General features: G+C 52.3%; 2 protein-coding genes across 6 annotated transcripts in view; one reads left to right on the forward strand and one right to left on the reverse strand.

The window, feature by feature from the left end:
- Mcph1 (microcephalin 1) overlaps positions 1-22361 on the reverse strand; it is a 194755-nt gene that overhangs the window by 45106 nt on the left and 127288 nt on the right. Inside the window, exons 13-15 of one of the 5 annotated variants that reach the window (XR_002818332.1) lie at positions 8071-8330; positions 7219-7542; positions 6956-7119 (exon numbers count right to left, since the gene is read on the reverse strand). The exons of 3 other annotated variants lie outside the window; for them this stretch is intronic. The gene's annotated coding sequence lies outside the window, so the exon portion shown is untranslated. Of the gene's footprint in view, positions 1-6955; positions 7120-7218; positions 8331-22361 lie in introns of those variants that run through there. One more of the 5 variants, XR_002818331.1, reaches the window with a different exon arrangement.
- Positions 12395-22361, forward strand: part of Angpt2 (angiopoietin 2) — a 52459-nt gene continuing 42492 nt past the window's right edge. Inside the window, exon 1 of the mRNA XM_004642506.2 lies at positions 12395-13227. Coding sequence (XP_004642563.1) covers positions 12940-13227 — 288 coding nt within the window. The 5' untranslated portion in view covers positions 12395-12939. The remainder of the gene's footprint in view (positions 13228-22361) is intronic.

Raw genomic sequence — 22361 nt, forward strand, 5'->3', positions numbered from 1 at the left:
CAGCTCCTGGGCCAGGGAGATGGCTCAGTGGTCTAAGCTCCTCCCTGGCAGGTGCAAGTACCCGGGTTCAATCCCTGGTACTGCATGCCATGCTAGCCCTGTGCTAAGCAGGCCACTGAAGCCAGACATGGTGGAGCACACCTGTATTCTCAGCACTGGGGAGGCTGAGACAGCAGGATCACTACTAGTCTGAGCTTCATAGCGAGACCTTGTACCAAATAAATAGATTAAAAAAAAAAAAAAAAGGTAGTAGTACCTTACTATGCCGAGGGTGAGCAGGGCCGAGGCCAGCCTGAGCACAAAGCTCTGGGTCACAGTGTAGCCACCTGATTGAAGAAGCCACATGCTGTGGTGGGAGGGGCTGTATGGGACAAAGGTTCTCACAGGGAGCTTTCGCTCAGGACATGTGACCATGGCAGGTATGTGTGACATTAACCTGAAGCCAGGCAGGAGCCACAGGAACGTTCCTACACCTCTTCACCTCAGCCTGTCCTGCTGTGGTGCGCTCTTCCTCCTGAGACTCGCCCGCCCGTGGGCCTTCTGCATCCAGCCTCAGGGCCCCAACTGGCCCTGCCACGTCTGTATGCATCTAGCACGAGTCCTGTTTGGTCTCCTCTTGTGTGGTCTTTGCCAGAACGGCCCTCAGATGTGCACACCTAAGCCCATGACTGCAGACAGCACCCGCGAGAGCTGTGGCGTGGTGGCCTCCTCCTGCTCGTCCCAGTGTGTGGGCCTGCACAGGATGACGCACGGTGCCTCGTGTGCACACGGCCCCTGGGAGCATCGTTCCAGGCAGGCACTTGGCAGGGAGTGTGTTTTGTCTAGGCAAAGCTATCTTCTCAGGGAAGCTTGAAAAATTCATTTGGTCCCACTTATATCATTGCTCAACTGTCTGCTTTCAAGGAAGGGTGGCTTCATTTGCTTTCAGAAAATATTAGCAGTTACAGCTATGAATGAACATGCATTAACACGAAGGCTCGCGCTAGGACGCTGCACCCCACGTGCGCCACCACAGCTTTCATGCCACAACCACTTGGCTACTGGGTTTAGCGGCAGCCTCAGTGAGTCTCCCATCTCTGCCTTTTATAGTGTTTGGACTGCTACCCGCCATGCACGACTTAGGGATTCATCAAGATGCTGTCTCAGGGCAGCTCTGTCACAAACACATTTTAATGAAAAGAAAAAACAAAACAAAAGACCAGCCTCTTATTTTGTGACATTTGCAAGGCAGCTCTGAGGGGCGGCGGTGGTGGAGAAAGCTTCCTAACAGCAGGCCCTGGCAGCCAGGAGAGAACCAGAGGCAGCCATGGGTTCCTGGGGCTTGGGCCTGGTGCACCCATGCCATGGGGGTTGGGCAGTGTCTGCCTCCCGCGGAGCCCCCATGGTGTCTTTGGACAGGGAGCTCAGACGCAAGCGCAGGGTGGACGCAGCCCTCTGCACTCCTCCTACCTCCTTTCCCCTACGGCCCAGCCAGGGGCAACAATTTCTTTCCATTTCTGAAATTTTCCTTTATTTGCCACTGAAAAACTCAGAAAACAGAGAATGCATCCTGGTCTAAAAACATTAGAAAAGTGAGTGCTGCCTCAGTGCTCAGCCTGAGGTGCTGGAGGATGGCTCACTCTGAGAAGGTGTCAGCCCTGCTGGCTGCCCACCAGGGGCACGGGGCGGGGCTGTCAGGATGCCCCAGTCCGCAGAGGAGCCTTGCCAGGATGCTTCCTGCAGTGGGTCTCGACTCCGGGGTGCTCCTGCCAGCTCGGTGTTAGTATCTGCTCATTAAACACGGGGCAGTGCGGAGCTGGGTGGCATGTGGGGACCAAATGGTGCAGCAGATTGCGTTTTGCAGGTAAGGGCTTCCCGAATAGCTGTGACTGGCCAGCTGGGTCTGTGCTTGGGAAAAGCGAGAGGCAAAGCCATTCTGCTGCGTAATCACTTCAAGAGGTCGCTGAGAAGCGTTGCCATGCCTAAAACACTTTAGAAAGGAGCAGGCGACACTCACTGACATGGAGAAGCGTCTCATGAAACAACCTTTCCTTGAGCTTTTGCTCTCCGAGTCTGAGTTCTGTGAGGTCAGATGTGGTGAACTGTGTGCTGGTGATGTGCTTTCTGTCAATCTGGAGGGCCCTGGCATAGGCAGCTAAATGGGCAGTGTAAGAAAAGAGTAAAACAAAAAAGAACTAGAGCCGTAAGAGCACTTTCACCATAATTTCCATCTGCTTTGTCTCCTTTTAAATCGGTTGAAATATGTTTTGGGGCGACTCCTGTTTGCATTAACTTTGAACTTTTATGGTTCACTAAACCCTGCTTTTGACACGAATGTAAACATTCCTTGAAGAGGAGGAATTCACATCTCTGACGGGGTTGTACTAGAAGAGCTCGAGGCCCCTCTTCCCCAAGCATCTGAATCTGTTGCATTATTTTTAAAGTGTGTCACAAATGCCACCTAGACACCCACGGGTTTTTAACCAAGGCTCATCTAGGGGTTTGCCATTGGCTCCCCGCAGCGCAGCCAGGTGGCCAGAGAGGTGCTGCAGGATGCCCGCGGCTCTGGTGAGTGCTCAGAGGGCCCCAGATCTTCAGGACAGCAAGACATCCTGTGGAGCAGCAGACGCCTACCCCACTTGCCAAAGATGAGCCCTAAGCATGCACAAGGGAGCCGATGCCGCAGCCTCAGCACACGGGTCTCCGCTGCGGCCCACTGGCCAGGCGCTGGGGCTGGCTTCTCCGCAGTCGCGGATGGGGCACAGCTCCTGGGAGCCTCAGGGTCCGCTCCCCCTCATGGGCCAGCTTTGTCTCCTTCACACCTGCTCTCTGGCCCACTAGAGGAACTGGCGCAAAGGCCCCCAGGTTTGCTGGGAGCCAGGGGCCCTGCCCCACCAGCACCCTGCTCTCCCCTGGCCCCAGCCGTGCAGCTTCCAGCCACATGCCTCCCACGCAGTCCTGGGCTGCTCTGCCTTGTGCTGGGTCCTATTCTATTGTCTCCAAGTAAATGCATTCTGGTGGTAAATCAGATGACTCTGGAAATGGGAGAACGTTACTACAGAGTGAGGCTTAGATTATGTTTAGAAAACAATCAAGTATTGGTCTCTTTTAATCAAGACATTTGACACATATTCTAAACAAAACAAGCATAGCAAAGTTGGACATGAGTTCTCATATTCTGAAAACAGGCCTATTTTTAAGCCTGCTTAAATAAATAAGCACATTATGGAATGAGGGGTTTCCCAAAGTTTTAGGCTTCAAGCCTCATTGTCTTCTCATTTTTCTTCTGCCAACTAAAATGTTGTTTAGGACTGATACCGGCTAGCAAGCAGCTGCAAGGTCTGAGTACTTTTGGAATACCAGTTTCAGAAAGAATTTCCACCCATTCCCTTCTTCCCTGAGCCACTAAAGGGACCCATGCTGCTTTGCTGCGGGGTTGTGGGTCGCCTGCTGTCAGCACAGGGTGGCTCAGCATCACAACGCAGAGCTGCTGAGAGAGGAGCCTGCTCCTGGCTGGCCCACCGGGAGAGGCTGTCCCAAGATGACAGGGAAGCCCGTGTTTCAGAATTCAGACATAAGCGGGGGACAGACAGTCGGGGAGGTTCCCTAGGACACCATGCCTCGAGACAGCTCCAAGGTGAGGGGCTCTACAGGCGTGTGAAAGGCACAGACCATGGCCTCCTCAGCTCAGGTGACTCAGGCTGTGTGGGGAATGCAAGGTCACCCCGGAAGACAGGGCATGCAGTAGCCCCGACCTGGCGTCTTGAATGCCAGGGCACCAGCTCTCACGGACCAATGGAACAGCGCTGGAACCAGCAGGATCGTAACAGCGTGCTCGATCACCTTCCAACCCTATCCCACTGCAGTTTGGGGCACATTCTATGCCATCATGTCCTAAGCCAGCAACATCTGTCACCATGAGAGGGGAGACAGGATTCAACCTGTAACAGGGGCCTCAGAGAAACGATTCCTGAAAAGCTACTGTGCCGCTACTTGAATCTTGCATATTTGACTCTATTCTGGATCACTGGCAAGACCTTCCACACTGTCTCATCTTCCTCTTCCTCTTCTTTTCTTTCTCCTCCTTCTCTTCCCTCTCCCACTTCTCCCCTCCTTTCCTCCTCCTCCTCTTCTTCTTCCTCCTCCTCCTCCTCCTCCTCCTCCTCCTCTCGTAATGTATTTGATTGTTGCAGGGTCTCACTACACAGCTCAGACTCGTGGTGATCCTCCGGCTCTCAGCCTCCTCAGTGCTGGGATTACAGCCGCGCACCGCCACACTCGGACTCTGGTGGGCTCAGTCTGCTCCCACTGTCTCTTTACTTGCTGTCACTGCCGGTCCCTTACGGAGCACCCATGGTGATAATGGAGCACAGGGCTGGCCCTGGCGCCTGTGTGGAAGGTCTCCATGCATCCGAGGAGCTCTTGGCATGGACTACCTGAGGCTGGGTGCGTCTTGCTCCCAGCATGGCCTGTCCAACAGCAGCTCCAGTGGGCTGGAATCTGCCGGTCTTCCTGCTCCCAGGCCTGTGTCTCCCGCAGGAAGACATGTCATTCGCAGTCACTGCACACGACTGCCTGTGCCGCGCCTGGAGCCGCACACTCCCCACGCTGCTCGTGCTTTCACTGGGGCCGTGCTGGGCTGGCAGCTCAGCTCCTTGCTTGCCTTTGGGGCAGCACTCAGCTCAGGACCGGCTTCCCGCTCCAGTCCCTCTTCTCTCCTGCCCTCCACCCTGGCCTCGACTCCTACCTGGGACGACCTGTCTTCTCTATTTCTATGGTGCCAGGACCTGCACCAAGAGCCTGAAGACTCAGTTATCTTCCCAGTCTTACTGGTTGCTGAACTGCCAGGGACAGCTGGACTGTAGGCAAGTGCCACCACTCCTGGTGGGAGCCCTTTGTCATACCAACTATGTCTCACTTTCTTAAGCCTGACCTGTAGGTCTGACTGCTCAGCCAGCGTACCGCAGCAATGCGCGCTTGCTTCACATCCTCGACGTTCTCACCTGGGACTTTCTGCCTCCCTTCGGTGTCCCTGTATCTCAGCATTGTCAGCCACGGCTATCATGGAGCTGTAGACCACAACCTTCCCGGCATGCAGGGCCCCTTCGGATGGAACTGGCAAAGACGCACAGGGTGCCTCCTTTCCCAAAGTGAGTGTCAGGACAAGATGCCACGGAGATCAGGCCACAAAGGGCAAGCCACGGCGCCCCATGGGTGTGAAGGCAGCCTGGCACTCGGTGCCACCTGGGTTTAGCTTTGCAGCCTCCTTGTGTGCGCGACAGTGCATGCCCCTGGCCTCCTGCCTAGCTCGCAGGCCTGCTTCGCCATGGCAGCCAACCCAGCGGGCGCAGCGCCCGCAACATGTGTGCCCATGAGGGCACCAATCCATCTGCACCAGTGCCTCTTCCCAACCTGGCTGAGGACGGAGGTGCTCAGTCCGCCCTCGTCTACAGAGCTCATCATGGCTGATACTGTCCCTGCTCACCTGCTCTGCAGTGTAGAAGGGCTGAGGGTGTGACAGGTGACCTGGGGGCAGAGCTGTCTCAGGCCCACTAGATTCCCTGGGCCCTGGGCTCATCTGGGCCTGCTGTTCCTTCTGTCTTGTCATCTGGACTCTGCGCCCCACCAGCGCTGTTCCTGGCTGTCCCACGCACATCCTAAAGCCACGCCGCGGGGCTCCTCGGGTGCTCTGAGCCCTCAGCAGCTGAGCCCATGGTCTCTTCTGGCCTCACTTCCCAGTCGCTGCACAAGGTGCTTGGCCTCTGCTGATCAGGCCGGGCTGGGGCTGCTCCAGCTGATTCCTGCCCTTTGCCCCAACAGCTCAAGTCCACGGGTTGGTCACTTTTTGTTGCGCAGTGTTTTTGCGGCCAGCAGTGTGAGGGTCGATCTTTTGAGTGAGTGAACGTCTCCACCGATCCCAACAGGACTGTTCTCCAGCAGCTAACTGGGCCTTGCCTGCCTGTGGATGGTCCTGGGGGTGGAGGCCTGTGCGTCACACGCTTGGGGACGTTCGGCCGCTAGTCTGCATGGGCTGTGAGTGGGACTGTGTCTCTGTGCCCGCCCCCATGCGGCCGACAGCACAGTCCACTTCTCCTTCTCCATCATCACAGGCAGTGGGGCTCGCTGGGCAGTCGCCCTCTCACCAGAGCAGGCAGAAGCAGCTCCGACTCTGCATCTGCTACAACAAGGGCTTACTGCCAGCCTTTCACAGTGTGCATGCAGGCGTACACACAAGTGCTGATGCCCAGCTTCTGCCTCTAGTGTGCTGTTTGCCTTAAAACTAAAATAAAAGCATTCCAGGTTGTATATTAGCAGCAACCAACTTGTGTCTTAAATTGCGTATTATTTCCATGAATGACTTTAATAACATGGACAGCTTTGCTTGTCACTTGCCATGAGGCCAGCAGGGGGCGCAGGCGAGTATCCTAAGAGAATCTGATGTATTCTTGAATAGGTGCCATTTCTTGCAGTTTTAATTTTTAATATAATCTGGCAGGACTTTTTGATGTATAAATTTAAAATGTCACTGAAAGTCATGAGGATTTTGAGGGAAAGTGCTTAATTTATTTTCCTGTAAGTATTCTGGTAGAGTGTTTTCTGAGCTTTTAAAACATTATTGGAATTTTTTTTTCTTGAGGGAAACAGATGTCAGGAACTAAGCACCTCAATATTTCTATAAATGTCCCCTCTTTACAGTCTTTGCACAATTTACTTCCTTTTATTTTCTATTCTGTGTCAGTCCTTCTTTGACTTTAGACCCTTCCTGGACAGGAAAAGTTCTGAGGAAGAATGGCTGCCACAGATGGACTGGACCAGCAGCTAGGGACAGTGGTGGGGGTTACCAGAGTCTGGCTGTCCTTACACAGCTCCGAGTCGGCGGGAGTCTTTCTAGATGTTTAAATACAAGCAGCATGATTAAAAAAATTATACACACTGCCATAACTTTTATATATAGCTATTTATTACAGTTCTCATGTAATTTTTCAAAAACTACTTTTTTGCCCATGTAACTCCACCGTCAAGCATGGTTTCCCACAGGAAGGCATTTTCATCGCAAGTCAGTCAGATGGATGGGAAAACCGGAAAGGGCCATGGGCCTCTTTTCACATCTTTGACATAAGCAATTTTATTTATGTTAACCTACAACCAAGAGAGATAATATATCTTAATGTAAATAGCGCATAAGACATTTTTATCTATTTAAAAAAATGTTTCTCAATAATCAAGATAAAATCTTACCAATTTAGATTCAATGAAGATTAATGTAGGTGGCATTAAGCCACTATCACATGGAAATTCACTGTGTGAAATACGGGAGAGAGGGCGCCTGCTGGTGGTGACGACAGAGAACCCGGCACGCTACTCCGAGGCCACGGAACCTGCGGCTCTGCTGACGTGACTGAGGAGCACTTAGTCATAAAAGGAGAGCTAACAAAGCCTCCTCAAAATTTCAAATGAAATACTGTGCTGGTCAAAGAAAAGGCTGTTTGACCTAACTTGGGTCATGGGTAAAACAGTCACCGCTGACATCAATCCGCTGAAAGGAATGTTTAGCATTTCTTTCTACTGGGAGAAAACAGGACACAGAACTACTGGCAAAAATATTGACGGGCTAATGCGCTCACCCATTGTTTGAAAATTTTACCCACTGCCTTTAAAAGCTGTGTTTATATCTTGACCTTTTTGGCATTTGTTTTTTTTGATGGGAAGATAAAATATTCCACAAAAATATTAGAATGAAAATATTTAAAAATCAAACAACATTTGGGACAACTTTGTACAGTGGGATAATTATATAAACTAAAGTACATCTAAAAATTCAGGGAATTTGCGGGGCAATCTTAAAAAATGTTACTTGGCTATCTCTCAAATAACCAGTAAATAAAAAGTCCTTCCTTCCTGAGTCTGTAAGGTCACCCGGCATACACAGCATGCCATAGAAGTGAGAAAGGAAAGCAGATGCCGTGCTGCTTTGTGGCAGCGCGGACTGTGAGAGATTTGAGGCTCTCTTGTTTCTTTAATTGTGTTCTATCTAAGTGTGTCCTATTTCAGATGGGTGTGCCCCATCCCACAGGATGTCACAGCACACACCTGGATGACTTACAGTGAAGCCCTGGCACCTTTCCCCTCCACCCACGTGAGCAGCACGCCCACCACCTGGGAGTCAGAGACTCAGACTTCCTCAAGCTGCCAGTCCGATCCTTCCCTCCACGCACGCTCACTGATCGTTTCTGCAGTTCTGTGGCAAATAGAAGTCACCCAGCTGCACCCAGGGAGGTGGCACAGCCTCATGGTGAGGTGCCCTTCTCTGGTCCTGGGTCCTCCATCCAGTCCACTGGAGGCTTCTCCATCTATGGCAGAGGAAAACACCGGTGAGGCAGGGAGGGAAGCAGCTGTTTCTCAGGAAAGGAAATGGCCTGAAAGCCCAGTGGGCAGAGGCTTTCTCCTCTCCTGGCGGCCAGAGCTGAGGTTACCAAGACGTACATTTCCTCAGAGCTCACCCAGGTGAATCGTATAGAGCCAGTTCTAAGTAGATAACACTTAATTTGTACATAAATATAATTGTCCAGCTGTTTTATGCCAGAGGCTGAAAGCTAGGTACCACGCTTCATTTCAGAGACTGCTTCGACTCCACGAGGTGCTTCACTCCCCTCCACCGACAGGCAATGACACTGAAGGCAGGTGAAGCAAGGCAGGATGCGAAAGCCAGAAAAGCAACAGTGTGGCTGGCTGCGCACGGAAGGCTTCAGTGATGCTTGTGGAGCCCGCAGGCCCTGCGGGGGTGAGGCCCTCTGGCTCCGCCTGTGCCAGTGCACGGCCATGTACCCAGGGCAAGGGTGGCCCCCGCACACAGGTGGCACAGCGCTGGGACGCTGAGGGGCACTGTGAGCTGCTGCCGGAGCCCTGAGCCCAGCTTGGAGACGCCGGCCAGGCAGGCCATGGCAGCACCTGGTCTGTCCCCGGGGAGTCTGCTGCACAGAGGTTACGGCCAAGACAAAAGGGCGACTCCCCACCCTCTCTCACGGGCTGGGCCCAGCCACACTAAAAGCCGAGCAAGCACTGCTGCTCTGAGTTCTGGGGAGCAGGGGGCTCCCGGTGCTGGTGGCACTCTCGCTTCTCACCCAAGGTTGGTCTCCTCATTGAGCAGGAAGGCGCTATGCAGACAGGTGTGCCGCTCAGATCTTCTGTATGTACGGTGACTTCAAGGGGCTTTCCTCGGGTACTTTCTCAAATCCCACGGTGAAGATCACTTTTCACACATGCCAGATTCCAAGTTCACAACAGTGCACCCCGCAGGCAGCTCTGAGAGCGTAAGGGCGGCCGCAGAGGCATGCGTGCCCATGATATCCAGCTCCACCCCTCAACACAGGGCAGAACTGGACACGCACAAAGAAGTCACTCCTGGGGGCTGACCTGGGAAGGCTGAGCACTTCTCTCTGTGTGGTTACTTCCTCGGTTCTCATTAATTGCTGTCCACAGTCTGAGAGGGAGCAAAAGTAACTTTCCCTCTGACAACAGTTTCATGTGGCAGTCTCTCGCAGGCTTCCCTGAACACTGGGCATGCAGTTGTACACAGAAACATGTTGACTGACTTCATTTCACCAATTTTAAAGACGCCAGGGGGGGGAGGAGAGATGGCCAAGATGGCTCTCAATTTCCTTCCAGCTCCAGCGTGCCAGGCGCCCGAGAGTCCCGAGTGTGCCCATCTGTCTGCAGAACAGCGTCCCGGCTTCGTTTTTAGGGTGATTCAGCCCTGAGTTTCCATCATACCAACACGGCACTTTCCCAAAATCCAGGCCATGCTGGGCCAAGAATGCCTGTGCTAGTCACCACCCCTGGAGGCCCGAGGAGGCGGCCACGGCAGCAGCGGCGAGGAGAGCAGCCAGGGCTGTGCAGGGCGAAGGCACAAATAGGACGCTGGCTCAGAAGCCGCCAGCCCATGGAATCGGGGCTGGTGGATGGCAGCACCTCTGCTCTGCCCTCCCGCAAGCATGCCTTGGATGCGGGCTTTGGACGCGGGCTCCGGAGCGGCGTGGTGGGAAGAGCAGCAGTACTTCCCAGGTCAGCCACAGGTCCCATGGGCACCTCTGACTCAGCCAAGGGCAGGACTGCCCGCTGAGACTCAGCACACAGGTGACAGTGAGCCCCCGCGGTCACCAACTCCAGCGCCATGACTCAGTTGCAGCGCACATCCTTTGTCAGTTTCTGGCTTCTTGTGACACCATCGAGTGAACAAAACCTCTGACAGAATTCTGCAGGTTGCGCCAGTGACGGGGCCGTGCCTGGGCACCTGCAGCATCAGCCCCACTTCTGGCGCCAGGAGGCCACACTCCACAGGGCGGCCCTGGGCTTGGCCTCAGCCCGTCGGGGCAAAGCTAGAGAAGGGGGCGGTGGGCAGGGTGGGCAGGGCCGACCTCCCGCTTCCAGGGAGCGTGGTGGGGTCTTCCTGCTGCCAGCACAGAGGCCAGTGCTCGAGCCAATGCTACAGAGAGTGCACAGATCGGCTGCCCTGTTAGCTAGTGCCACAACACAGGGTGGGGACAGATGTGATCAGGAAAGCAAATGGCACTGTGCGCTGCTGTGTGACAAAATTCTTAGGAAAACAAAAATCAGTTGGACAGCAGGTGGCAGCTGCTGAGAATGCTGCAATAATATTTCTCATTTTGTGTCTTCCTCTGCTATCAGGTGTCCCGTTAGCAAGGCACCAAGGAGAGCCCAAGACTGGAAAACCGGACAAATGAACAGCCCAGAGATGACGAGAAGCCTCCTTCAGACTGGCGGGATCAAGTTGCACTAGGCAACCACGGCTCACGCACCTGCAGGCTGGCGTGGGCGCCACGGTTCAGCCCCTGCTAACCCTGCCCTGATCAGTGTCTCATGAAGGACTCCTAGACACCCTCTGCCTGTCCACAGTGGTCACTTGCTTTAGCTGGTGGCAGCGCTGTCTGAACAACTGTCCCCCTGGTCTCCTGGTGGCCCTCGTATCAGGCCACAAGCTACGTTCTGGTCTGTGCCACTGCCACCTCCTGGGCACTCTGTCCTCCTACTTCCCTTGATGCTCACTTTCAAAGCAGGTTTTTTTCTCTGGGCCTTTTAGGAGACCCTTCCTGGCACATGTCACACTTCTTGGCCACATTAGGAGCCACATTAGGAGTGGGCAGAGGGAGGTCACCATGTCCCTTGGCTGTGCATAGCACAGTGGCCTCACGGGCTGTGTCCTGACCTCTGAAGATGCCCCCAGGCTCTAACTCAGAGGTCAGCAAAACATAGTCCATACCTGTTGTAGCCGATGAGTGAAGGATCTTTATTCTCTCACATGGAGCAGGCTGGAGGGACAGCAGAGGATGACAAACTCCAGTGTCAGCACTCATGAATGAAGCTGCCGGGCCCTGCCATGCTGGCCAGCTGCTGGCTGAGCTTGCCACGGTGTGGCAGCCAGGCTGCTGAACAGCAGTGGCGACAGGAGGGCTGCAGAGGCTGTCTGCATCCATGCGAAGGCCAAAGAGCCTGCCAGCTTCGTGGGGGAGGCAGGCTGCATTTCAGTGAGAGCGCAGCCTTGGGCCCAGTAATTCCTACCCACCAACCTCAGGGTACAGATCCCTGCTGTTGAGGTCACCCAGGAAACAGTCCATTTATAGGGTATACTTTTAAAAGCCTAACTGATCAGCTCGCTTGAAAACAGATTCTAGGAAAGCAAGCCTTGATGCACAAATTCCAGGGCCACCTAAGAATTATAGCCCTCATTTGTTGACCCCCTGTAAGCTGTGTCGGTGCAGGTAAACGGCACGCATCCCCTCACCTGGGCCGGCCGGCCAGCAAGGTTGCGCTGTACAGCCTCCGGAGCAGGAAGTTCTAGTGATCCAGGGAGTAACTTACAGGTGTGGCCTTGCAAGTCAGTGCAGCTCCTGACATGCACAGACCAGGGTCTCACTGATTAACTTCTAGGGGCTGGGGGCTTGCCCGAGTCCAACATCAGGTTGGACTCATTTTGACTTTTCCACTATAACTCATCCATCATCAATCAGACAAATATACTTCCTGTATTTTAAATACTTCAGGGAATTTTTTTAAAAGAGCAACTTTCAGCTCAGAAAACAATCCTTCTAACTGTATTTAATAATAGCAAACTGGTTTAAAATGAAAATTTTGTATAACTTAGCTAACAGACCAACAATCAAACAATCTCAATGAAACTATTTCCCTCTGAAAAGGCATAGTTTACAAGAGCCAAATGTCTTCCTCTTTATTTGTAATAGCAAAAATAAACTGCAGTCCTCACATATTTGTAGTATTTTTATTCCTAAAGGAAAAAACAGGAACTCTCATTGTACTTGAAGATTAAAGTTACTACCTCGGATACTCTGCCAGCTTAGCGTGGTGGGGCAAGCCCATGCTCTCTCTAGGAAATGCTCAGTTAGGGCGGCGCTCGGACATGCCAGGGTCCTGCGCCGGGCCAGCGCTCCCACAGGGCTTCTGCAGCCCACGGCTCTGGCTGGACGGTGAGCATTATGCTCGGATTTTTCCTGTTGCCTGGCTAGTGACCCCCTACAGGAAGATAAGGGAGAAGCCAGGAGGGCGGAGCAGCAGCTACACATGTCTGGCTGTGCTTATCAACTTATCATATAAGGGAAGGAAAGTGATTGATTCGGATACTGACACCGTAGAATCTGGGGGAAGAGAAACAAAGAGCGTGAAAGCTGCTCTGTGAAGCCTGCACAGCCCTCCCTCCCTCCCCAAGCGGCCAGGCTGTCCTTCCCGCGCAATCTGACAGTTACTGCATGCCCAGAGAGAAGACAGCACCGGAGAGTAAGGCTGCCCCTGGGAGAGGAAAAGAAAGAAGGCTTTCGTTGATGGGCTCAGCCATGCAGCACAGTCTGGTGTGTTAGGCGGCAGCCGGGACTCTGGATTCACATGTGCCTGGAAGTCTGCTCAGCCGGTGGTTTCTAACCCGAAGAGAGAATGTGGCAGATTGTTTTCTTTACTTTGGGCTGTGATCTTGTCTTAGCCGCAGCCTACAACAACTTTCGGAAGAGCGTGGACAGCACAGGGAGAAAGCAGTACCAGGTGCAGCACGGGCCCTGCAGCTACACGTTCCTCCTGCCCGAGATGGACAGCTGCCGCTCTGCGTCCAGCCCCTACGTGTCCAACGCAGTGCAGAGGGACGCGCCCCTTGACTATGACGACTCCACACAGAGGCTACAGGTGCTGGAGAGCCTGCTGGAGAACAACACGCAGTGGCTGCTAAAGGTAGGAGCTGGGCTCCTTGGGGGTGGTGGGGGCCCCGCCAGCGTCCCGGTCCTAACCAGGACCAATGGTTGCCGGCACCATGTGTGAAGGGCTGCTGCTGCAGTTCTCTCCTGGGGTAAGAGAGAAAAGCACTCCTGTTTCCGGTAGCACGGCGCTCTCTGAAGCCAGGGACCTGTGCTTGCGGGCGGAGGGAGTGTGCGCGCCACTCTGCAGAGCTCACAGGCTACTCTGTGTAAGCAGCCCGCGCTCAGAGGCACAGCTGCCAGGACCTTCCCCTCAGCTCTTGGGCTCAGGGAGGCTGGAGCCATGGCCTCTTGGAGCCAGGAAAACGTGACAATCACATTAATGACTGATGTATGACGGATGCAGTCAAGTGCTTTACTAATTTCCTGAATTTCTTTACGAAAATAGACTGTGTCTCTTGGTAAATGAGAGGAAATTAAATAAAGCAGACCTATGTTTCTCAGAACCTCGGGGCTCAGCGGCACAGGGCTGGTCATCTGGAGATGGGGGAGTGTTTCACAAGTGTCCCCAAGGCAGCGCACCCCCCCTCAGGTCGAGCAGCTGGCTCTGGACCCGTCCCCAAATGAGGCTGTCCAGCTCGGCTCCACTGGGCTGAGAGGACCCAACAAACCGTTCTCAGGCTACAGTGAATGTAACCAAAATAAGATATCGAAAGCTCTGCTTTTCCTTCACAAGTTATCATTTCCATACAAACCCCAAGTGACCCTGGCATTTGCTTTATATGAACCATATGTACTCTAAAGGAAGTTTAAATAAGACATAAAGAGTGGGCTAATTGTTAAATATAACTTAACACAGTGCTTACACAGTAGAGAGTAATTATTTAAAGTCATATAAAATCTTTTGAAAGGCAGTGAAGCTCACTCGGCACTTTCTCCCAGCGAAGCCTATTTCTCAGCCGTGCATTTCACCGTAAGTGTTCTCTTACAACACTGTTCTTCATATCAGAACAGGCCTGGGATCCTGGTCTGCTTCTCATGAACTCCCTACCTTTAGGGAGGAAGTAACTGACTCCCAGGTCTAAACGAAGGACCATTCCCGCATTGTCACAGCTATCGGGACAAGAGGGGTCATTCAATCCAAAGAACAGACAACAAGTCAGCCGAAGACCCTCAGCACAATGCAGCGGGAAAGCCCCCAGCAGCCTCGCACAGCTCCTTCGCCCATCTTCCAGGGCTCTCCTTCTGTCGCTCTGGCAGACTGTTTTAAAATTGCTGAAGTCACAGACGTGGGAATACTAAAGCTGAGCAGGACGCCCGGTTCTGAACTGGATGGGCAAGCTACACCCGGGCTTCTGCTTCCTTCTCTCTACCTCTCAGAGAACTGTCACGCTCACAGTCAGCAACCTCCCGCGTCCACCCAGCAAGGGGGAGCTTGGGGCACTATCTAGTAAACACTCTAATCTGCCAGCTAGCAAGTCCTCTGCTAAAGTAAACAGCTGTGAAACCTGAGAATGTCTTGCCAAATGCGGGGCAGGACCGCTGTGCTGCTGGCTCCCCAGACCCAGACTGAGGTGCCTGCAGTTCCCAAGAGCGCAGCTCCTGCCTTCCCCTGGCCAAAATGGCCCTTCTGCTAGATCGTTAGCCACGTTAAAGATGCAACAAGACAAGGAACGTCCAGCAGCCGTCCAGCACCTCTTCCCTCCCAAGGCCAATGTGTACACGTTGGCACAGTAGCACAAGTGTGCCACAGGTCCTTCTCTGGCTAAGCAGCTCAGCACCCCCAGCAGCCAGTGCGTCGCGCAGCACCTGCTGCTCGCAGCTGTCTGGGGATGTGCACCTGAGAACAGCAGCGCAGCTGCCGGCTCGCTGGGTTCACTGCCTACTGGCTTGGGAACAAAAGCAAAAAGCACATAGGAAACCCACTTGAAATGAGTAAATTAGCTTGCTACTTGTTTTTCTCTGGTATTCTTCTACCTGTAATAACAAGCACTGCTTTTCTCTTAAGAAACAAAATAGTGTCTAACATAATTAGAGATAAGCCCTGTAATTGCAGGGCCAACACCATAGCTCGACACTTATTTATAGATTATCAAGAAAAAAACAGCACCACCATTCTATGTGCTTCATTGTTTTACATATTTTCTTTTGGGCTTTAAAAAAATGTTTCCGTATTTCCTTTCTCCCCTGATGAACACCAAAAATAAAAACAAAACAAAAAAAGCTACCCAAGCCTTTGAGCTTTTAAAAGTTTAGAAACCTTTCAGGATAGAAAGTCAGGCTGTTTTTCTGGTTAGGCTGCCTCTGAATGCTTAGTATTGACTTCTGCGTGGCCGGCACAGGCGAGGGAGCGGCGTGCGCCCTTGCGAACGGGCTCATCCTGCCCCTTTCCGTCGCCACAAAGGCAGGTGAGGCTCCTGAGTGAGCTCGAGCACATGAACGGGCAGCGTGGGGAAGGCTTGTTCCTGCGCAGAGTCGGCCAGCGTCGAGCTCGCGAGAGCGCACCCCAGGCTCTCTGCAGGACCTGGGAGTCCTCCTGGCCCTCTGCTGCCGGCAGCCAGGCCACACCTGTGTCTTGTGATACCAAGCGCATGACAAAACCCGCAGATAACTTACTGAAGAGGACTGTATTAAGAGACCAAATGTATTTTTCTTTTGATAAGAGGAAATAGGGAAAGGAAATAACTAGTTCACACTGATGAATGGTTTATATTTTATACGCAACTGCAAATTCTATAGCCACTTTAAAACAAAATGACTTGAAAAATAAAGCTAAGGCCTCCTACACTGACGTAAACATTTCCTCTGCCATAATACTATTGTTTAAAGCAACACAATTCTGGGTCAGAAACCTCAGGCTTTCTTGAGAAGTGGTAGGTAGCACGGCCTTTCAGGGAGGTAGGAGAGCGCCTGCTCATCACCGCCTGCTCCTGGTCTGGCGCCTACGAACAGGCTCGCTGCCAGTGCGAGAAGCTGACAGTGTGCGGCTCAGAGAGGAGCTCAGCAGCCTGCCCTGGGGGAGCAAGCACCAGGTGCGTGTGCGTGCGTGTGCACGTGCACGCGTGTGCACGTACGTGCTCTCATGCGTGGCTCTGGCTCTGCATCCCACAAACACAGCGCCGAGCTGCGCTCACCGAGGGGAGCAGCCCCGCTGCGCCCGCCATCCCTGGCCTCTGTGGTCTGAAGAGCGTGACTGGAGCAGGCCACTGGGCATGTCTCAGGTGTAAAGCATGATCCTGCCCAGGACTGGAAGCAACCTGGGCACATTCCATTAAGCTAATGTGACCCTCTGCCCCAGACTACAGGAAAAAAACTGCTATTATATATACAAACGAGCAAGAGAAAAACTTCACCGTGGTATGGACAGCGCAATAGATTTAAATTTGCAAAGTGCAGTCTACTGTGCAGTTTATGCAACATGGTGCCTGCGCGGCCCAGGCAAGCCCATGCCCTCGGCAAGCTATGCAGTACGGTAGCACACTCGCTCTGCACAGCACACACAACGTGAGCGTGCTCGCTGCGTCTGGGACTGCACGTCGCACACGCGTGCTGCTCGTCTTCTGCAGCCCAGCAGTGTGCGCCTACTGGGCGGGTGGCTGTGCGGCGCTGGGCCAGCTCCTTAGGCATCCTGCACGGGGCAGGGTCCACCTGCAGGACATTTCCTGTGGAGACACTGGCCATCTGTGCAGCTTCAGTAAGGACAGTCAAAGCTTTACGGCTCTTTACAGGTGGTGCGTGAGCTGTAAACCAATACAGCTGCTGTATTTGGAAGATAAAAAGAGTAACCCCTTTATAAGTGATAGTCGCATGTTCAGGTGGGCCCATGGCACTCACTTTAGCCCACAGAATAACCAAGGTTTGTATATTTAAGTAAAAGCAAAACCCAACAGTTTAAGTCAATTCTATTACTATATAGATAGGTTTTACAAATAAATAGTATCATGAAAGTCAGATATGAGCAAAGCTAAAGAACAGTCTGTGAAACAGAAAAACAGGAAGCATATTCTTCTTCCCCCAATCTTCTTCGAGGGCAGCACCTCAGACTTCAAACTTGCCCTCAATGTGATGAGCTTGGTGTCCAGCCGCCGGCCCTCAGGCCCACCCCACAGCGTTGCACCACGCTCAGGGCCCTTCGTGGCCCTTGGCAGTGCGAAGTCGGAAGGAAGACTTCAGGGAAACAGCAGGTGGGTGCGCACAGAGGCGTGCGTGCAGTGGGGGCGGGTAGGCAGGCAGGCAGCAGACAGAGCGACAGTCTGTAATGTGAGGGTGTGGAAGAGCTTGGGGCCCAGCAGGCCAGCGTGGCTGGAAGAAAGAGGCGAGCTGCATCTTTCCCGACCTGCCATGAAAGGACTGGATGGCTCTGCGGATCTCCTGAGCCGAGATCCAGAGGCCTGTGCCGTGAGTCAGCCCGTGCACAGGCCACTTCCTAGGCAGGTAGTCCACGCCTGTGGACTGTAGTATGTTACAACAGGGACACCTTGGCAGGCTTGCTATTCCTGCTGTGTGTGGGCCCGCGCTGCTCTGCAGGCTGGGCCTTTCTAAATCTACTTCACTCTTAAGGTCTACTAGACCCGTTGAGACACAACACCTATTTCTTTCCACCACATCCTCCTCTAACTTGAAGGAATCCAACAATGGCAGTTTCTCCTGTCATTCCAGAATCCTCCTGGTGCCAGGGGAGCCGCTGCAGTGTGTAGCCCCTTGGTCGCCACCGTAGAAGCAGCAGCAACCTGTAAGGGGCAGCAATGATGGTGTGGTCTGAACCCCTTGCCAGGTCACCTCCTCGGGCCCCAGGCATCGACAGGCCTGGTGGATGTGGCCACACGGGCAGGATCTGTGGGGAAAACAAACATGGGACAGCATGCTCATCCCTCCTCTGACTCGGGTGGGTGCGGCAGGGAGCGCGGCCTTACGCACAGGGGCGGCCTGCTGATGTGAGTGGGCGCACACCAACACTCCCCCACCTCTCGCAGGGAGTTTCCAGTTCAGGCAGGGACCATTAACGCTCATGTATTTATTCAGACAACATTTACTGAGGGCCCACACGTGTGCAGGCAGTGTTTGCCCTCTGTGCCTGGGGTAAGTCAAGGGGAAAGAAAATGTAGGAGTTTTGTTTGGAAGGGATGCGGGATGCCAGCAACCCCAGGCTCCTTGAAGCACGCAGAGGCAGTGAGGACAGGACAGGAGGAGGAGGAGGAGGAGATAACAGCAGGCTCAGCTGTGGAAGCACCAGGTACAAGCCCAGTGATTATAGACAGTTGGGGTCTGGGTATGCAGGCACCTGCAGACTGGCACACAGTGGCTCTTCAGTTCATAACTCTGCTGTCACACACAGACCTTGAATTTGCCACTCTTCCTAGAGCATGGTGCCGCTGCTGTGGAGAGAGGTGGAAAGCAACTCAGATTATCTTCTGTGCAAAGGAAGAACAAGAAACAGTACTTTGTACTTCAGGGGAGTAAAGCCCATGGGCATGCATGGTACCCAGCAAGAAGCACATGCAGGAAGCATCAGAAACCACACATCTTGTCACATACAGCCCTTTCAGCCTTTCCTGGAGCTGTTGGAGGGTGAGATCCTGAATTTCACAGCTCCCCACTTCAAAGCCAGCCAGTAGGAAACAGGCTGGGGGAGGCACTGGGTGGCCCTCACTCTGCCTCCGGCTTTAGATGCCACTCCACGGCATCTCCATCTCGGCTAGAGCCACAGATGGGCCCCATCCCAACGTGGGCAACACCAGCAGTGTGCTGATGCTTACAGTGAGAAAAAAGTAAAGCTGGATAATTTGATACAATAGAAGCAGTAAAAAATGTTTGTTTTTTTAAAAAAGATGATGTTTTAGAAGTGGGTGGTAAGGAAGAACTCTATCCTCCAAAAGCTAACTGCAGGCCAGGTATGCTAGCTGTCTGCCTTTAATTAATTTTGATTAGATACTTCTCCATGAAATTACCTCTCTTTCATGTCCTAATCCTAGCTTGCTCCAGTTGACAAAAGATGTGAAACTATTGAAAGTCTCCTGAGAAGGCGACCTAATCCCTTTACGCGGGCTCCTCCAACCCACTGAAGCCACTCTTTGGAATTCAACTAGAAGCTAATTAAAGCCCCTGTGTGCCCCCCAGCCCTGGGGGGGGGGCGCCCCATGTGATTACTTGGCTCCCAGGTCACCTAGGTTCTCCCTTTGAGCAACCTTTCGCTCATCTGTGAGTTATCTTTGCAATCAACTTGACAACATGAAGAAATGTTTAGTATTTCATACTGAAATATCAACAACAAACCAAATATAATTACACCTTTAAAAATAACCTCACATCTCTGAGTATGCAATTTTATAAGCTTTCAAGGAAAGGAGAGTTTTTTTATTTTTAAGGGAAGTGCTACTAAGATCCGGAGGTGCTGGGAGATAAGCGCCGGCAAAGCCTCACTCTCCTCAAGTCATAGCCAACGTCCTGCAGTGACCACCACCCCACAGCAGGGAGAGCATAGCAAGGGTCCGGAAAGGAAGCCAGGCCAACCAGGTCTCAGTGCTGTCTAGCACGGCCCAGGCTGGGGGCAACTCCCTGCCTGTGCCTCCTGGCTTCAGGACTTCCAGTCTGTGGGCACCTTCACGATGACCATCCTCGCAACTTCCCAGGACAAAGTTTAAGACTGACTCTGGTCCATCTCTGTCATCAATGAACAGCTATTCTGTGGAAATTGCCATAAACAAGATTCTATTCAGCTCCCCAAAGAATATTTTGGGAGTTATGTTAATAGCAAAATGGAAAAAATGTATCATGAAATTGTCTTATCCACGGAGGGCAGGGGCAGGAAGCAGGCCGCATGCCTTGGTACAACTGGTTCAGTAGCCTGTCACTTCCAACGATGTCTGATATTAGTCTTTCTGTTCCAAGATGAGCTGAAAGGGGCTGTGAAGCCACCTCCCCCTCCCCAGCTGAGGGCCCTGAGGCCTGCAAGACCACCAAACGGGAAGGGCTGAGAAAACGGAGATCATTTTAGGGCTTTCATTTCTGGGCAGGGCCAGCCTGAGGAAGCTGGCCAACCTCTAGCCAGGGGGGATGACAGTCCATGTTCTCCAGGGTTTGGATGAGGCATTCTATACCAAAAGGACGAATAATCTTGGACACAATCAGAAAAGAAATAGAAACAGAAGAAAACACTTACACAGGAGGCCTCTAAAATATTTTCTTGGGGGCTATATTTACATGTTTACTTAACCATGTAACTTTCAAATGATCCCAGCGAGCACTGGCTAGGTTATTGGTCAACCTGAAGTCACAAAATTTATTGTTTTGCTTGCTGTATTTTACATGCAATAAATGACTTATCACTTTTCATTAAAGTAGTTTCAGGTTTGCAGCAAAACTGAGAGGCAAGTAGAGACCTCCCACATGCTCTGTGCCTTCCTTCTGCGGGCCTGCACAGCTGTACAATGGCACGCGTTACCACTCTAGGTTCCTGCAGAGAACAGTCACCGCTTTGAACACCCCTGCAGGCCACGCCTACCCCTCCCTCCACCAGCATGGATCCTTCCTGGCTCCCTGGTGTCTTCTAGAACCTCCTTCTCTTACAGCTGCACAGGGTGGCCCTTCTGGGGCAGCTCCCTTCACTCAGTATGTGACTCTCCAAGCAGGAACTTTACCCTGCTCACCTCTCTCAGCTAAGCTAACTGTGCATCTTCAGGAGGGAACAAATTTTCTCACTTGCACTGGTGACCATGCAGGATGACTGTGCTTCTAGCAAGCGGGTAGGTGTCAAAGTGCTGTGGAAACTGCAGTATCCTACACAATGGCAGGGACCACAATGGTAATTAATTTGAACAACAATATCAGAAACACACTCATCAAGAGCTGTGCAGCAGCTTACACTACTTAGAGATTGTAAATCCCCCGTAACAGGAGAAAGGGCCTGACTTCTAGCCCTGTGAGCACACACACTTCACTGCGTGGCTCTGCTCTGCGAGACAGTGAGCTCCCTCTCAGCGTGAGCAGCCTAAGTGTGAGTGCACATGTAAGAGTCCTTGTTCTCCAGCTGCTGGCCTGCCTGCAGAAGCACGGGGCTCCCCAGCGTCCCTTAAGAGGTGACGCTACTCTCCAGGCCACCTGCCTCCCCTCCTGTCATTGGGCTTCACTGAGCCCACACTGAAGGCCATGCCTTGGAGAAAATGCAGTTTTCTTGTCTCCGTTCCAGGAAGGTACATGTGATACTGACTGTCCACATGTCCTATGTTCAGGAAAAGAGGGCAGGGACTTGCAAAACTCGGGTAGCCCACACTGCCCTCTGAGCAGCCGCTCCGCGCTTGGCCAGTCAGCCTGCACATCCGGGAGAGGAGGCACAGAACTCCTAAGAGGCACCCTCTCCTTGGGTTTCTCAAGGCCTCTTTGCTGCCATTAGATTTCTGGAATCCACAAGTGCTGTCAGTTCTTGGTTTTGTACTGGAGAATTGCAAATGTTAGTCTGAAGATAACTCAAGTGTTGTATTAGATTATCTAGATTTGTGAATCTTGAAAAAATCATTACAGATCTAGTTTTACAATTCCTATGTAAACAGGGCTCCACGGGAAGCTCTGGTGCAAACATGCTGTACACAATGCTGTACACAATGCATGATATTTTGCTGAGTAACATAAACCTTCAAGTGCCGACCACAAGCTAATTATCTATGCTTCACATCTGCGGTGTGCTTAGGAAATTCACTATTACTAATTTTAACTGCTAAAAAATAGATTAAATTTCCTTTTATAAAAGAACATATATGACTCACATAAGAAAGTATTAAAAGAGATTCCTGACCAATGTAATTTAAAAATCATATAGTGCAAGGTTCTTAAAAACTGTAACTGCTCCATAAAGACAACGGTACGAGTTTTTGTTTTTTTAAAATCAAGTCTGATCAGAACATTACCCCCCAAAGAACAACTGATCATTTTGTGATGTGTAATTAACAGCTCATGCTTTGAAATGTGGTTCCCTTCAGGGTAACGACCACAGCCAATCCTTATGCGCTTTCCCCTGAACTAAACAACTGCTAATACAGAAATCCCGATTAGCCTGCTGTGCCATGACGCTTGTGCAGCTTCAGTGTGCAGACCCCACTCCCAGGGTGTGCAGACCCCACTCCCAGGGTGTGCAGACCCCACTCCCAGGGTGTGCAGACCCCACTCCCAGGGTGTGCA

Source organism: Octodon degus, unplaced genomic scaffold, assembly GCF_000260255.1.
Source record: "Octodon degus isolate 3935 unplaced genomic scaffold, OctDeg1.0 scaffold00155, whole genome shotgun sequence".
NCBI classification, from domain to species: Eukaryota; Metazoa; Chordata; class Mammalia; order Rodentia; family Octodontidae; genus Octodon; species Octodon degus.